Here is a 16,954-nt window from a genome sequence, read left to right on the forward strand (position 1 = left end):
ATCACCAGTGAAAGATAAGTTTCATTTTGTGTGCTAGTAAAGTTTAGGAATTAAGCTTGAGTAATATAAGACTATGCCAAGAACTGTAACAGAGGTTACAAATCAGCAGCCAGTGGACCACATTCAGTCTGCCTCCATTAATGTATTGTTTGGCTTACACAGCATGATAAAAATCAGAAAACTTTAAAGATTTCATTTTTGAGAAATCCTAAGACCTTGCTGGTATTATCTCAGGACAGAGCTGGCTAGAATTGAAAAAAATCACCCATCCGTTAGGAAAGAGTAGGCTCTCTTCTCCTAACTACAGGCCTCTTATCACTCCCTGCCTACACGTAGTGCTCTTCCCTACTGACATTCCCTGTTGTCACCATTGGCTTTGGAGTCTTTGAATTTTGGTCTCTGGAAATGAAGCATGATTGGATAAGATACAGGTGAACAGTGTCTGCCCTACTGGGTAGGAAAAGTGGTGATACATAAAGAGAAAATGTTGCTTTCATGAAGATTTACTTAAGTGTGAGTTTAGTATTTTCTGTATTGTTATCACCAAGAAACTAGAGTTAGATTATATCTTGAAGTTATCCAGTTGATTTTCCCATTCTGTATAGAGACCAGATGCTTTGATTGACAGAGTATTCATCCCCTTAGAAAGTAACCTACATTTTAGTTGAAAACCATGTTTCTTAACTTTTTTTTTAAACCCATACCCCAATTCTGAAAAGATTTTTTCAGCTCCCCTGCTTTATCTCTGTGACCACATCTCCCCTGATTTCTAAGACTGAAAATCACTAATTTGGAAGGGGTCTGGCTTCTCTGATGTTTATCCTTCAGTCTTAGTCTCCTCTCAGTACCTCTATATCCCAGACTGGCCTACCTGAGGGTCTGTTGATATTTGAAGGCAGCTGATATCTCTTCTTCAGCTTTCTTTTTCAGCCTGCCCAATTTTATAAGCATTTAAAATTTAAATTTGTAAAAACTACAAGGTGAATAACTTTGTAAAACTTATTTAGATGCATCTCAGCAAACAAACTTTGAACATGAAGCAGGTGATTTTTATATTCTTAACCAAAATAAATGCCATAATAAATTATTAACTTTTATCCCTTTTAAGTATGTCTTTTTCAGCCAGCATTTTAGCCATATGAAATGTATTGTCAGATAAGTGGTTTCTCTGGAAATTTTGTATACTATTTGGGTGCGTCTTGAGCATAGTAGCCCATGATCCCGAAAACTGAGAGTATATTTTAGATGATTTATGGTTCCATCATGTGTGTATAGTATACCTTTATTTTCCAGGTTATAAGTACATGTAAATCTTCAGTTCATTTTCCTTGAACTTAGACCCTGCCATTTTCTCAGATGTGTATCTTGAACTTTTAATCCTTCTTTTAACATACTCTCTTGAAGTTCATATCTTGATATTCGAATGTGTTTGGTGTTCAGCTGGCAGCCGGTCTGGGTCTCCAGGAAGAGTTCTGACCACGACTGCCCTATCCACTGTGAGCTCTGGTGTTCAAAGAGTCTTGGTCAATTCAGCCTCAACACAGAAGAGAAGCAAGATACCGCGGAGCCAGGGCTGTAGCAGAGAGGCTAGTCCATCTAGGCTCTCAGTGGGTAAGATTTTCTTTGAGTGCCTTGAGACTTTCTATTTCTTTTGTATTTCAGGCTTTGGTGGAATTAAAGGCTTTGCAATATGATTAAGCACTTAAAAGCTTGAGGAAATCCATTGAAATGTTCAAGGAATATTGGTTTGAAATATAGTTTATAAATTTAGGTAAATTCAGCAGAACATTGAAGAATATGGCTAGTATATGAAAGTATAAAATTATGTGATTCACAATATATTTGTCATATATATGTGAATATATATAAAAACATATATACACATGTTTATACATATATATATGTTACCTGCTTGTATTTGACATTTACATTATAGGTAGCCTTGTACAAATACTAATCAACTTTCTTTTTCTCTGTGTATTGGTTAGAATACTGTCAATTTCAGGTAACAGAATTGCAATTGAAATCAGCTTAAATGATAAAAAGAAATTTACTGCATATTTATTTATTTGAGAAGTTTGGAGGAGTACAGCCTTTGGAGTTGAATATTCCGGAGATTGATTGGTCAACATTGTCATTTGAATCCAGGATCAGTTTATATATTTTTTATCTTTATATCTACTTATATGGCTATCTATCTCTATTCATGTATCTTCCACCCTCCCTTCCTTTCCTGGGTCCTCTATTTTCTTTATTTACTCCTATTTTTTTATTCATACACATTCTTAAATAAATTCCTAAGAAATTGAGTATGGAAGTCAAACTTTTTGAGGCTTTACTTGTCTGAAAATGTGTTTATTTAGTGGGTGGCATAGACTTCTTTTAGGTCTTCAGACGTTTGAATTACTGTCCTTTCCTCAGTAGCATTTTTCATTTATGTTCAGCCTAATATTTTGCATATTTTACCCCCAATCATCTGAAATTTTTCATCAAGGCTTGTTTCCACTTCTATCCATTTTCTGGACATTAAAGTCTCTGCTTCACTGTTAGTCAATCCTAGCCCCTGGATTTTCCTTATTTGCTTATTTCTTTTCCTGCTTGCATTTGAATGTTTTATTTGTAAGGAGTCAAGAAATGGATGGAGTTTTAAAGCATTAGCTCATTTCTCCCTCTTTATCTTGAATTCAGAGCTTAAGAATGTATCTTGTACTTTGTTAATATTTTATTTGGAAATTTTTTTTTCTCTGTTGAAATAAGATTTTTAATTGAGATGCCAAAAGTGATAGAAATGTATAGTTCGATCAACAAAAGAAAAAATTGAATTTTACTGGGTGGTGCAATATTTTTGAAACTTCTTTCTTTTTGTAGGCTTTTTATTTTAGTAAAATATTACTTTATCTATCCAATCTCATACGAACTAGAAACCATATTCGAGAAATGAAACTGTATTTCTGGTAATGCTTTATAAAGAGTTATTTCTTTTCAACTTTAGAAAACTTAAGTATTAATCAGTTTTTAAGAAAAAAAAATAAAACCAAAATATAAAAAAAATACAACCTTTGCTTTCTTTCTTCTCCCCTTTTGTGTTGCTGTTGGTTCTCACCAGCCCGAAGCAGCCGTATTCCTCGCCCAAGTGTGAGTCAGGGATGCAGCCGGGAAGCTAGCCGGGAGAGCAGTAGGGACACAAGTCCTGTTCGCTCATTTCAGCCCCTTGGTGAGTATTTGGGCGGGTGTGCGATGCATTTCTTTTCCCCTCAGTATTACCACAACGTGATAATCTCAACACACCCTAGATTTTGTTTTCCTCAACTATATCTGTGCCCCAATGCTGTATCTTCTTTTTGAGAAAAGAGAAGGAAATTGTGTGTGGGAAATTCCTTTGACGTTTACTTGTCTTAAATGAGCAAGTTAGTCATTGTATGAGTGAATTGCCTTCATAATTGAGCAAATGTCACACAGACTTAAACTGCAGAATATTGAACTCAAGATTTTTCTTAAATAAACCTACAAAATTTAAAGACAGTATTTAAAAACAGACTCTTAAATAGGGACTGTTTTATTTGGTAAATTAAATATTTTTATCCTTTTCAACAGAAATATTGACATTACAATTTAGATTACTTAGATTACTATAAAGAGTGCTAAAAATAATAAATGAGCTACTTATTATCAGTGAGAGTTATTAGCATTTTTATAGTGCAGTTTAATGCTTGTTTCCCATATATTCAACTCATGTCACAGCTGTAAAACCTAGTTGTCCCTAATTATAGACATTGTATTGTAACCTTAATTATATTATATTTACCTGAATTATAAAAACATTAAAAGTTTTTCAAAATCTTTAGAATTTTTGGGATAACTGGAAAGAAAAATTTTTTTACATTGAGAATCTTAGAATTTCTACATGACCCTGTAGTGTTTTAACCATTATTTTCTTTCAGGAGATTTTTTCTTTTAATTCTACAAGATATAGTTTCCTATAATACTTAGTTTGCTCTTTAGACTTTGGTGTGCTGAAGTAGACCATAGTGCTATGTGTTATCTTTGATGTAACAAATGCCTCCCTGGGATACCAGTAATTGGCATTGATTTGGATAAATGGTTTTCATTGGAAATCTCACCTTTAGGGGAATCATTGGAATTCTCATTTCAGATAGACATGTTAGGTTGGAATTTCAAGTGGTTTATTTCTTATTTTCTGGGCCATTAGACTCAAATATACTAGTTGGCTACTCTGTAATAATAGAAAACTCCACTAAGCTAGGAACACAGACATGGATAACCTCAGCCCTTATTGTTTGTCTTCTGGCCCCAGTTGTCAAAGAGTCTCCCTCTCTTCCTCCCCTCTGTGGGAAGGTATCAAGGGAAAAAAACTTCTTGCATCACTAAGGTGATGTATAGATACTTTTTAGCTCATTTTCAATAGTCTTAGTCTGTAGATATGTGTGTATGTGTACACAAATATACAAAAATATATACATCTTTATATAGATTTTAAAAACTGAAGTAAGTCCTACATTTGTATAAAATAAGCATAGAATCTTGAGCAGTTGCGAGAAGTGGAATGTTCCTGTAAGTCATTTAAGAGCACCTGTTCTAGAGTCACACGACTGTGTTCGAATCCTAGTTGTGTAACCTTTGTATGCCTGAGTTTTATGATTTGCAAAATTAGGATAATAATAGCACCTACTTTTTAGGGTTGTTCTGAAGACTCTATAAATGAGAGAATATAAGAAAAATTCTTCAGGGCAGTGCCTGGCACACAATAAGCCCTCAGTTACCATGGTCTCTTTGTCCTCATCACTACTACCACCACTGCTACTGCTGCAGCACCTCCTCCTGAAGCTCTAATCACTCCACCCTGAAAACAGTTTCATTGTATGTTAGTGACAAGCATCTGAGTATTTTAATGGTATTACACGTGCATTTTTATAATGCTAATACCACAGAATTACTGAAAAACGTGAATTTATCGAGAAGAAACCAAAACGTGTTTTTGTGCCTTTTATACTTTTCAACAGGTAAAGATTAGAGAAAATTTATGGCAGCTACTAATGACTTAAAAAGCAAACATTGTTTATATGCCTGTTATTTAAGAGATATCATTTTCTAGATTCATCTCATACTTCATTTGACAATTTTAATTACTTAAATTTTATTTTTAAAGGGAGCTATTTTCTAGATTATATAGTAACTTCTTATTTGGACTAAAGATAATTAAACCTTTTAATAATATCATTTTAGAAGAATTAATTTTTATAGCTCTTTTATTTATGTATGGATGCTACATTTTACAGGCAAAGAGTAGCATTCCCTGAGATTATGTTGCCCTCCTCATTCCTACTTGCTATTATATTTCCCTGCATCTTGCTGCCTTTACTTTATTTCTGTATTTGATGGAATTCTTGTGTTAACTGTGAATTGAATATTGCCTTTCAGCAAATGAATCCAATATCTATCATTCATTCAGTCATATTGATAATATCAACACAAGGCCAGAGTAAGGACCTCAGAGTATCAGAGTATCAAAGCTAAGCAAAGCTAAAACTTCTCTGGAACTTGCACCCTTTGTTTTTTTCGTTTACTTCTGTAACTAGATTTTTCAAAAAGGCTTCCTTTATTACAAATATGTGTAGTACCTCTTACTTGCTATCTTAATTATTTTTCCATAAAGGTTTTCAAAGATTTTCATCAAGTAGGTATTTCCATGTTTATTCAAATCTTGCCAACATTTTAGAAATAATTTCTGTTAGGTAAAATTGAACATCTATGTATTAATACATTATACTAACAATACCAGTCACTTTTCAGGGTCTGCTCATTAAGATTTGTCTTATGGCAAAGGAAAGAATGAGTCATGTAATAAATGGAATTTAACTACTTCAATTTAAGATGTCTGAGGAAGAATAGCTTTTAAAATAAAAGTAATTTAAACATTTTTCCTTGCTTATTTGTTTTTGTATGTTAGAGAAATATTTTTATGTTAGAAATCAGGGTTTTAAGATCTAAGATGCAAAATATGTTAAATTTAGTCTAGAGCAAATATATTGGGGAGGCATCACAAATTTCTAGTTCTTTTTGGTTGTTTTATCAGTGTAACAAATTGATATTCAAATGTACTTTGCTATTTTAATTATCTTCTGCAGAATGCAGAATTTATATTTTATGTATTATTATGGAAAATTCACATTAACATAAATGAAATATATTCTCTTTTGAACAATCTGAAAGTAGTACAGGCACTATTTAAAAACAAAGGCCCTGGAAGAGTACAGATACCTTCGTTTACTACTAATGTGGCTTTGATTCAAATTAATTAACCTCTCTATGCTTTAGTTTCCCATCTATAAAAATGGAAGAGTAATGACTACCTCATTGAGTGTCAGAATTAAAGTACATAAGATTATTATTAGTTACTAGTTACCATAGTGGTTTTTTTTTTAAACTACAATGTTTGTTTGTTTCACACTTGTACTTTTGACATTTCCTTCCATTTGAATACTTAGTTTTTGTCTCTTGTAGGCCTGTGTCTGTCCACTTATATATAAGATGTGTTTGTGTCAATGATGATACTATAATGCTAGTGTTCAGTAGCTCTATATGGCAATATTCTGATCCTTAACTATTAACAATAATACCAGTGTCAATTAACTCCCTTGCCTGACTGTAGAGCTGCCACTATTACTTGTTTCTGTAGTAATAGATGAGGTTTGTATGGTCCTGTTATTCCAGCCTCCAGACACCATTCCAGATCTACTGGTGCCCTCTACGCCCCTGATGTGTATGGGGCCTCAGGTGAAGAATGAGTTCATTTTCACTGTCATTTTTGTGTTCGTCTCAGATTTTTGTCCTTTTTTTTTTGTTTCGTTGAATAATATTCATGTTTTAAAATTGATTTGTTTTTATTTAAATTTAATTTGTTGGAGAATAACTCATTTTTTAATTTTTTTCTTTTTCCTCCTCATAACTTTTTCTCATTCAACAAACCTTATTTGAGCATTTTTCTCACCAGAGTATGGATGTTTTTCTTTTGTAGTTACACTATTTTTAATTGTAGAATTGTTTTATGTTCATAGTTATGTACTTCATCTTTGTGCATGTTAAAAAAAAAAACCAAAATGGTGGATGAAGTATTTTAATTGTAAACAATGGGTATAGAAAATAGTAAAAGAGAAGACTATTTCTGGTTTGTTTTTCTGTACCTCAGACTGCCAGGCACAAATGATAGGCCTCAGTTATAGAATTAAATCAACCCATCTTGTAGGAGAGAAGATAATAATTAGAACTTTTTATCCTTGTAATTCCTAGTGTGACTTCATTGAGCTCCCTAATCATTATTGGTTTGAGAACTAATCTTAGTTCTGTTACTCTGTGGTTCACCCATAGAAATGAGATTTGCCTGACTTGATAGAGCTGGATTAATTGCAGGGCTATTGACTAGCAATTCCTTTGTATGCCAGCCATGCTTTCTTCTATCTACCTAGTCATAAATGAATTATAGCTGCTATTCTTTACTTTACTTTCCACTTGAATCATTTAAATTGCCTTTGCCTTTTATTTTACCAAGAATTAAATATGCCCAGAGAATACAACATTGCTTTTAAAATGCTTTGCCCCATTGGTTCCCCCCCACCCCCGCTTACCTTGTTCCCCCCCATAAAGGTTTTAAAGTGTCCCAACTTGATATATTTATGATTCTCTCACAATTATTATTCTTCTTTTTCTGAAATAGGTCCGGGGTATGGGATCAGCCAGTCAAGCCGACTGTCATCCTCTGTCAGTGCCATGCGAGTCCTGAACACAGGCTCCGACGTGGAGGAGGCAGTAGCAGATGCCTTGGTACTCTTTTTCATTTCCTTATTGTTCTAAATGTTCCCGTTATTAAGCTGATGTATGTGTAAGCTGGTCTACTTGTATGGGAAAAGAATGAGAGAATTCTTGTTGATTATATCTAGGAAGTTAAAACATGGGCTCTCATTAGACTTTTGCAGTGTAAAAAGTAGAGCAATATAATTAATCTTTAAACTTTTTTACCTGTTCAGAACTTTGTCAGGGCCAGTAGTAATTGATGGGGTGTCAGAAATAAAAACCTTGATTTATTTTATATAGTAATAGTATTTTATGTGCTGTAGTAACGTGAATGAAGGCAAGGGCAGTTAGATTAGTATATAAAAATGTACATATAATTACAAGCATATAATTTCAAGCCTAGCTTAATCTTGAGTAGTTAGAGATTGCTTTTGTTTAGGCTAGGTTTTGTTTAGTCTTTTATTTTAATTTTTATTTTCTGAAATGGAAAAAGATAGAGCTTTGAGACAAATTATAATTAAGATACCTTCCTGCCTCTTTATGCCCAATGTATTAAATAGTATGGCTTAAAAACAGAATCTACAGATTCATGTCAATTTGTTAAAAGAGTACTGTGCATATATCATTGTTGTTTTCTCTCACTTATAATTTGGAAAAAGTGTCATTTGAAACAATGAATTTATTTGTCTTTTGCCATTTCCCAAGTCAGTTAGATATAATACTTCCCCTTTCAAATTATGATATTAATCCTATATTTGAGAAGCATTTACTCACTTTCTTGACTAGAACTTATAAAAAATCTTGTCTTTGTTTTGATATTAAAAATATGCTATACCTGTGGTTCAGTGGCAGAATGCTCACCTTCCATGTGCGGGACCCAGGTTTGATTCCCAGACCACGCACCTAAAAAAAAAAGCTATACCTTTAAAAATGTAGACCATATCTTGATTGCTGTTGACCTAATACAATTTTAAATTTCATCACAGTTATGTAATTCTGTTCTGACATCCTCTCTCTGCTGAATTTTTCCCTTTACCTCAGCCATTTAATTTTTTGTGTGTGTAAATTAATATAACTAAGTAGGACTTTATCTTGGACATGAAATATAGCAGTCACATTTAATTCTGATATTAATTCTGTCAGATGTCTTAAAATTACTATTCCTCATCAGTATATTTCTCAAATTTTGTCTCCTAATGTTTTGTTTTGTTTTTTTCCACATGAGCAGGCACCGAGAATTGAGCCCGGGTCTCTGGCATGGCATGGCAGGCAAAAAGTCAGCCTGCTGAGCCACTGTGGCCCGTGCTCCTAATGTTTTTAAATTGGTTGTTTTACCAGTTAAACGTTGCTTACATATAATTTTATGACTTGAATGGGGATTATCCTTGAACTATTACTTATTATAGTAAGATGTTTATTTATATTATATGAGAAATATTTAACCACCAAGGCTAAAATCTATATCCTAATAATCTGATTCTGTCATTATTTGCATACCATAGATACTCCATATCATAGAGATAAAATTAACTTTGGAAATGGCAAAAGAAGCCAAATAGGAGGCACACTTGAGTTTCTTTGAGAAAAGGGTTGTGGAAATATTTTTGTCTCTTAGATATTTCTCTTTGGACTAGAGAATATTAGCAAGATAAAAGACATAGCTTGCTAATGCACAGTTCTCTTGTATCCATATGTTAAAAAAGATTAATGTTTCTGATCATGGATATTGTTAAGAATGCCTCCTACACTGTGCTTTTTTAGCAAAATGTTCTTCATCATTTTCAATTTTTCTCTTTAAAAATTCACTGCTCTCAGCTCTTAGGAGACATACGGACCAAGGTATAAACATTGCTATTTTCTAACCTTATATGATACCATAACATTTTTCTCTTTTGCTTCATCAGTTTAACAAATGATAATCATCCATAAAAAAATAAAGTGGAAGTAATAATCTTTAGATATATATTTGTTTTTCTGAACTTGATTATTGATAAGGAAATACTGTTTGAATAGTGTTTCCTGTGGGGGTACTAGTCCTTTAAGCCTGACTACTTCATTCATGTGGAGGTGAGATTATTTACACTGACATCTATAACAAAATTGATCCTGAAGCCAACATAGGATACATCACAGTATTACCATTCTAAATTTGGGCACCTAGTTTTTTCAACAGGAAGCAAAGTTGGTCTCTCTCAATCCATATGAGGCATTTAGTGATGGATCATTTTAGAACTGTTATGGAGTTCAAATCACATTTCTTTTACGTTTTATTCTTTGAAGACTCTAGGACACCTGGAATTATTTTTAATTATTCTGCTTGACATATTTCCTTTAATGTCTTCAGCATTCATCCAACCTAAATTCAAGTATTAGATTATGTTAAGGTTTGTTTCTAACTCTTCCAAGGAGTTAGAAACTTTCTCTCATTTTACTTTTAAGATATGAGGTTGGCAGTTACATAGCTTTAGATGTAAAGAAATCAAAGGAATCTGAATATGTTTTTTTTCATATTTATTGAAATAGTATAGACATAAAGAAAGTATGGAGAGCTCTTCAAGGAGCTTGCATCCTAAAAATAATAATAGTAAGCAAAACAGGTTCTCATTTCATTCTGTCTGTATTTTACTTCTCTAAGAGACATGAGGGTTGGGTGCATGGGAAGGAAGAGTGGCAAGATGAATGATAGAGGAGGTAAAAGGGGAGAATATAGGAAAGAGAAAGTAAAGAGGAAAAATAGAATCTCACATAGGGGAAAACATGCTTTTCCTGATCCATTGGACTCATCCTATAAAAAGGTAATATTTTCTTCTTACCAATTTCAATTTCTAGTTTAGTTTTTGTTGACTTATATTCTAGTAGTTTTTCTTGGATCTAAGTCTGAAAAAGGAGAAAGAAAAGACCCACATTTTTATCACTTCCAATCTATATATCAGAACTTCAGGTAGTCTTATTCTTCTGCTGCTTTTAAAAACTATTTTGTCTTCTGCTAACTTCCAAAATATGTTTTCTGAAGAAAAATAAATACTACAGTGATTTATAGTATTCTTTGCGCTGATTTTAAAACAAAAATCAATCATTTTGTGGTCAGTAGGAATTGCTAAATACCAAAATATTCTTTTAGCTACCACTAATGTGATTCTTTATGTATAATAGAAAAAACCTGCTCGAAGAAGATATGAATCATATGGAATGCATTCAGATGATGATGCCAACAGTGATGCATCCAGTGCTTGTTCAGAACGTTCATATAGTTCTCGAAATGGTAGTATTCCTACATATATGAGACAAACAGAAGATGTGGCAGAAGTCCTCAATCGATGTGCTAGTTCCAACTGGTCAGAAAGGAAAGAAGGCCTCTTGGGTCTACAGAACTTGTTAAAAAATCAGAGAACATTGAGGTGAGTTACGAATTGTCATACCAGGTGTGTACTTTTTGACTTGGCTTTGTTCCTGCAATATTTTAGAAATAATTGTATAGGAATAGATTAGTCCTGAAATTCAGAAGGTAGCTTCCAGGTGTCTTTCCCAAGCCTCAGTCCTTTAGAACCATCTATATTATAGCTTACTAATTTTTTTTAGATTCACTTGCTCTATTTAAATAAACATTTTTGAAGAAAGCTTTTTATTTTAAATATAAGTTAAATGAAAAATTATTGGGTTTTGATATTAAGAAAGGAAATTGCACATAATAGTAAAGCATATTTGTATATTAAAATTCATTCCTGGGCCACGGTGGCTCAGCAGGCAAGAATGCTTGCCTGGAATGCCAGAGGACCCGGGTTCGCTTTCTGGTGCCTGCCATGTATAAAAATAAAAAATAAATTAAAAAAAAAGAAAATTCATTCCTGGTAGGTTCATCAGTAAGAGAAGAGAATTGTTTATACTCACTCAAAATGAAGGTCTATTACCCCTAAGGACAGCAATTTATTTGTTTGGGAGGTGGGAGAGGTTGTTTTGTTTCATTTGTTATAATTTCCTTCCCTCATGGGTTTTGCTTGCTTGTATTCCCCTATATTCTTCGTTCTTCCTATCTATACAATGTCTTAAACCTCTTTAGTCCACCCCTTTACATAACCTAGTTTGAGGCAATCATAAGTTTGAGTGTGGTGAAATATAAAGGGCTACTTCATGACTTGATGGCTATGAAATTCGGATTTGATGTACAAGCTTTAGATTTATTTTAGAACATATTAGAACTGTATAATTTAAAATAAATGTTTATCTCTGAACCACCTAATATATTTTCACATGTTCCTCTCACACTTCATGAATCACTATAATAAATTCCCAGGCCCCTCAAGATTAGGTTAATTTTAGGTTCAGTATATCATTTTAAATGACAGGATAGTAGGTACAAATATTTTAGAAAGATTCTAGCCCTTAAGTGACAAAATTTAAGAAAACATCTAATACTTAAAGGATAAGATTCATGTCCTGGGACTATCACTTGTAACCTTTCCCCTGTCATACTACATTAATGAAATATGATTGTATTTTTTTTCATATAACTTTCAAATTTTAAAAAGTTATGTTTAGTAATAGTACTTTGTTGTATTTAGCTCTGACTCACCTTACCAATGCTATATATTTACCAATTTTGAGGCCTGAATTTGCAACTTTTTTAAAAGAGAAAGCTAATTATATGTAAGATTACTTTTAAATGACTTCTTCCTACAGCAAGATATTAATTAGCTACATTATTATTTTGGCAGTCGAGTTGAATTGAAAAGATTATGTGAAATTTTCACAAGAATGTTTGCTGATCCCCATGGCAAGGTACGTTTTGGTATTTTAAGATTATTTACTCTCATAAGGTATTTATACTGCATATAGTCCAAAAAATAAATGAAGTAAAAGCATTTTTGCTATATTATTGCTCCAAATTGATAGTAATACTTTCAAGTGATTGATATTAAATGTTTGATATCACACATAATTTAGGATTGCTTGTCTGTTAACCATTCCAGTGTCTCCAAAGATAGGTTGTCATAGACTGAAACCTAAAGGGTATTAAATAAGCATGACCCTTAAGACATTCATCAAATTATACTACCTTTTAACTAATGATATATCTAGTCATGTGGGTATATTTTATATTACTAAAGATATTGTACTATTTGTAAAGGAAATAATTGAGTTAAGTGGAAAAAAGCTTATAACATTTTATTCAGTTTTCTTATTTCTGTGATTATTTATTGCAATATTAGTATAAATATAATCTTACCTTGAAACAGTAATGAATAGCAATTAATTGACCAAAAAAGCATAAAATATGACTCTTCGTCATAGTTTGGTAGTTATATAAAAGAAGCATTTCATGTATTAGAACTAACCCATAAAGATTTTCAGAACTTTGTTCAATTGTTACTTATGCATAATATGCATGCATGCTTTTTGTTTATCTTGATGGATTGTAGTGTTATAAAAATGTGTTCCTTTATTCTGTTCCAGCAGTGTATTTGACAATGGTGAAACTTTTATTTCTGTCCTCCTTTGGGTACCAAGTGTCTGCAGGAGAATTTCTAACCTAAAATGAGAGGGAGCTAAAGAACAGAAATTCTAAGAAAAACATTAATGAATGTCATGTTCCTGTTTTTTTGATTGTCTTTATTGTTCCACATTTTTTTTTTAATATTTCCATTACTTACAACACTGCTTAAAAATTTTAAATCCACTTTAAATTTAACCTAAAATGTAGCCAAAAGCTTTAATCCAGTGGGGGACATAATTATTGAAATAATTGCTTATACTTTAAAGCAGTAGTTTCCAAAGATTATCCTTAATCCAAAAGTATGCTTATATATCTGAAAAGATCTCTTTAAAAGACAAAGATTAGAATACACTGGGTAACCAGTTGGTTTACTAAAATTTTTTTTTAAGTTTTCAAACTAAACATGTGCCTAGCCACACCATTTTATACTGATATTGCTACCACTAATTACATCTGTAAGACTCACGTTAATGCAAAAATTTTATAAATTCAGGACACATTAAGTTTTATATTTTTAGGCACCGATATAAGCCAAAGGAGGAAATAGTATGATCTGGATGAACTTGTTTTATTAAATAATGTTTCAGTTATTAGCCCATATAACTCTGAAGAATACACTTTTTTTTTTACATGGGGAGGCACCGGGAATCAAACCCAGGTCCTCTGGCATGGCAGGCAAGAACTCTGCCTGCTGAGCCACCGTAGCCTGCCCTGAAGGATACACTTTTAAAACATCTTCAATAAGTAACATAACTCCCCTACTGGAAAGTGTAAGACTGAGGTTGGATTTATTTCTTAAAATCACAGGTTTTGATTCTTTTGTTAGGCAGTAATGTAATTTAACTGGATACCCAGGATCTAAACAATAATAAAGAAAATTGATTTTGAAGAGTCTCTTGGAAATCAAATGGAAAACCTAGTGAACCTGTTACCGTTCTTATTGACATATCTGGTTCTATTTGTTTGTTCTTGTTTTCTTTTTTCTAGTCAGTTCAGCGAAGAAATGTGTTGGGAAGATTTTTGTTCATATGTTTTTATTAGGTATTTATTTATAACAAAATTTATAATTTTGTTTGGTGATTGTTGATCAGAGACTCTCCCAATAATATAATTTGTTAAAAGTAAACTGGCATGCCAGTTTATTCCTTAAGAATAAACTGCACAGTCATAATGTACTGAGTCGAAAATAGCAGCGTTTGATTTTGTGTTTTTGCATAATATCCTGGAATTGAAATAGTAGATATGCACACCACTCTCCTTTTTAAATGTGTCTTTATACAGTACCAACAGTTTCTTCAGAGTCAAGCAACTAATATTTTTTGATATTGTAATTTGACAGCAAATTTCTTCTATAAAGAGCCAAAAAAGTAAGTGTTTGAGTCTTTGAAGGCCATAGTAGTCTCTGTCGTAGCTACTTTATCATAGCACAAAGGCATCTGTACACAGTGTGTAAACAAATGTGTGTGGTTGTGTCCCAATAAAAAATTTGGATTTTCATTTAATTTTCTTGTGGCATTAAATATTCTTTTTCTTTTGATTAAAAAAAATATTCTTGGGGTGGCTGCAAGGATTGTTCAGTGGTAGAATTCTCGCCTGCCATGCAGAAAACCCAGGTTTGATTCCCAGTCCATGCACTTCCCAAAACAAACAAACAAGCAGAACAAACCAAAACCAAACAAACAAATAAAAATTCAACAAATGGTGCTACAATAACAGGATACTCTCGTGAAAAATAATGAAATTTGACCCTGCCATACAGCATACAAAATAAATATACACTTTGCTCACCAGTTGTAATTTGCCAACTTCTGTTCTGCATAGTCAACTCTTAGTCTTTGACACTAAAAATATAAACACATATTCAGGAACCTATCTTCTTGGAATGGGAGAGCTCATGCCAGTATTCAAAGGTTAAGACTTTTAGAGGGAAACAGTGTACTCCCTCCTCCTGGGTGAAATCACACAGCCCTGTGGGTTCCTGTCTTTCTCTAATTCTTATCTATGATTTTGACTGAGTTCTCAGTGCTGTCTGATAATCCTCCCTGTCTCATCTATCTTCTCTGCTCCCTGTGGCAGCTACATAAAAAATTCTCGTGCTTCAAAATTCCAGCCCTGTTCATTCCCCCCCAGCTCTTGTCCCAAGCATAAGTGCTTGCCTCTTACTTCACCATGAAAATAGAAACCACCAAGCAGAAACTCAACTTTCTGCCTCCAAACCAGCAAGCTGAACTGCATGTGAACCCATTCTTTCTACCTTCCCTCTTGGCAAAATGGAAGGAGGTTTCATCTCAAAGCTATGTTAGATACTTAAATAAGTGTATTCTTTCCTGTTAATATGTCATCTGTTTTGTTGTTCCAGAAACTTGTCATAAATTCCAATCTGCTGATTGACACCTTTTTTTGTTTTCAGCATCATTGTGAGTTTGTTCTTTATTCAGTGTGTCTTTTGTCTCATATTAAGGGATGTAGTATTGGAGAGGAGGAAGAGGTGTGTTTTCTTTTTTTTTGTTAACTTTTTTTTATTAATTAAAAAAATTAACAAACAAAACATTTAAATATCATTCCATTCTACATATACAGTCAGTAATTCTTAATATCATCACATAGTTGCATATTCATCATTTCTTAGTACATTTGCGTCGATTTAGAAAAAGAAATAAAATAATAATAGAGAAAAAAAACTATACGTACCATACCCCTTACCCCTCGCTTTCATTTACCACTATTTCAAACAATTTATTTTAACATTTGTTCCCCCTATTATTTATTTTTATTCCATATGTTCTACTCTTCTGTTGATATAGTAGCTAAAAGGAGCATCAGACATAAGGTTTTCACATTCCCAGAGTCTCATTGTGAAAGCTATATCATTGTTCAATCATCATCAAGAAACATGGCTACTGGAATACAGCACTGCATTTTCAGGCAATTCCCTCCAGCCTCTCCACGACATCTTGAAAAACAAGGTGATATCTACTTAATGTATAAGAATAACCTCCAGGATAACCTCTCCACTCTGTTTGGAATCTCTCAGCCATTGACACTTTGTCTCATTTTACTCTTCCCCCTTTTGGTTGAGAAGGTTCTCTCAATCCTTTGATGTTAATTCTCAGCTCATTTTAGGGTATTTCTCAGTCCTTTGATGCTGAGTCTCAGCTCACTCCAGGATCTCTGTCCCACGCTGCCAGGAAGGTCCACACCCCTGGGAGTCATGTCCGATGCAGAGAGGGGGAGGGTGGTGAGACTGCTCATCATATTGGCTGGAGAGAGAGGCCACATCTGAGCAACAAAAGAGGCTCTCTTGGGAGTGACTCTTAGGCCTAAATTTTAAGTAGACCTGACCTATCCTTTGTGGGGTTAAGTTTCATATGAACAAACCCCAAGATTGGGGGCTCAGCCTATAGCTTTGGTTGTCCACACTGCTTGTGAGAATATGAAGTTGAATTTCTCCCCACTCTCACCATTCCCCGAAGGGGGCTTTTCCAGTCACTGATCAAATCATTCTGGGATTTATCAGGGGATCACTCTGGGCAAACCAACAAAATCTCATGTGCTACCTGAGATTCCAAGTACTTATGACATTCAATCAAACTATCTACATGAGTTATATTAGGAAATGCTCTAGTCAAAATATAAATTTTGTAACAAATAAAC

At 33.3% G+C, this 16,954-nt stretch overlaps 1 protein-coding gene across 10 annotated transcripts in view; it reads left to right on the plus strand.

Annotated features, from left to right (window-relative positions):
- The window catches only part of CLASP2 (cytoplasmic linker associated protein 2), a 290,913-nt gene that overhangs the window by 210,521 nt on the left and 63,438 nt on the right, over nucleotides 1-16,954 (plus strand). For 6 of the 10 annotated variants that reach the window (XM_077129874.1, XM_077129866.1, XM_077129868.1 and 3 more), the window contains 6 exons: nucleotides 1,441-1,611; nucleotides 3,107-3,214; nucleotides 6,733-6,795; nucleotides 7,733-7,839; nucleotides 10,963-11,207; nucleotides 12,522-12,585. In XM_077129874.1, coding sequence (XP_076985989.1) covers nucleotides 1,441-1,611; nucleotides 3,107-3,214; nucleotides 6,733-6,795; nucleotides 7,733-7,839; nucleotides 10,963-11,207; nucleotides 12,522-12,585 — 758 coding nt within the window. The remainder of the gene's footprint in view (nucleotides 1-1,440; nucleotides 1,612-3,106; nucleotides 3,215-6,732; nucleotides 6,796-7,732; nucleotides 7,840-10,962; nucleotides 11,208-12,521; nucleotides 12,586-16,954) is intronic. The other 4 variants (XM_077129869.1, XM_077129871.1, XM_077129870.1 and 1 more) reach the window with 1 other exon arrangement.

The sequence above is a fragment of the Tamandua tetradactyla genome, chromosome 15, assembly GCF_023851605.1.
Source record: "Tamandua tetradactyla isolate mTamTet1 chromosome 15, mTamTet1.pri, whole genome shotgun sequence".
NCBI lineage: Eukaryota > Metazoa > Chordata > Mammalia > Pilosa > Myrmecophagidae > Tamandua > Tamandua tetradactyla.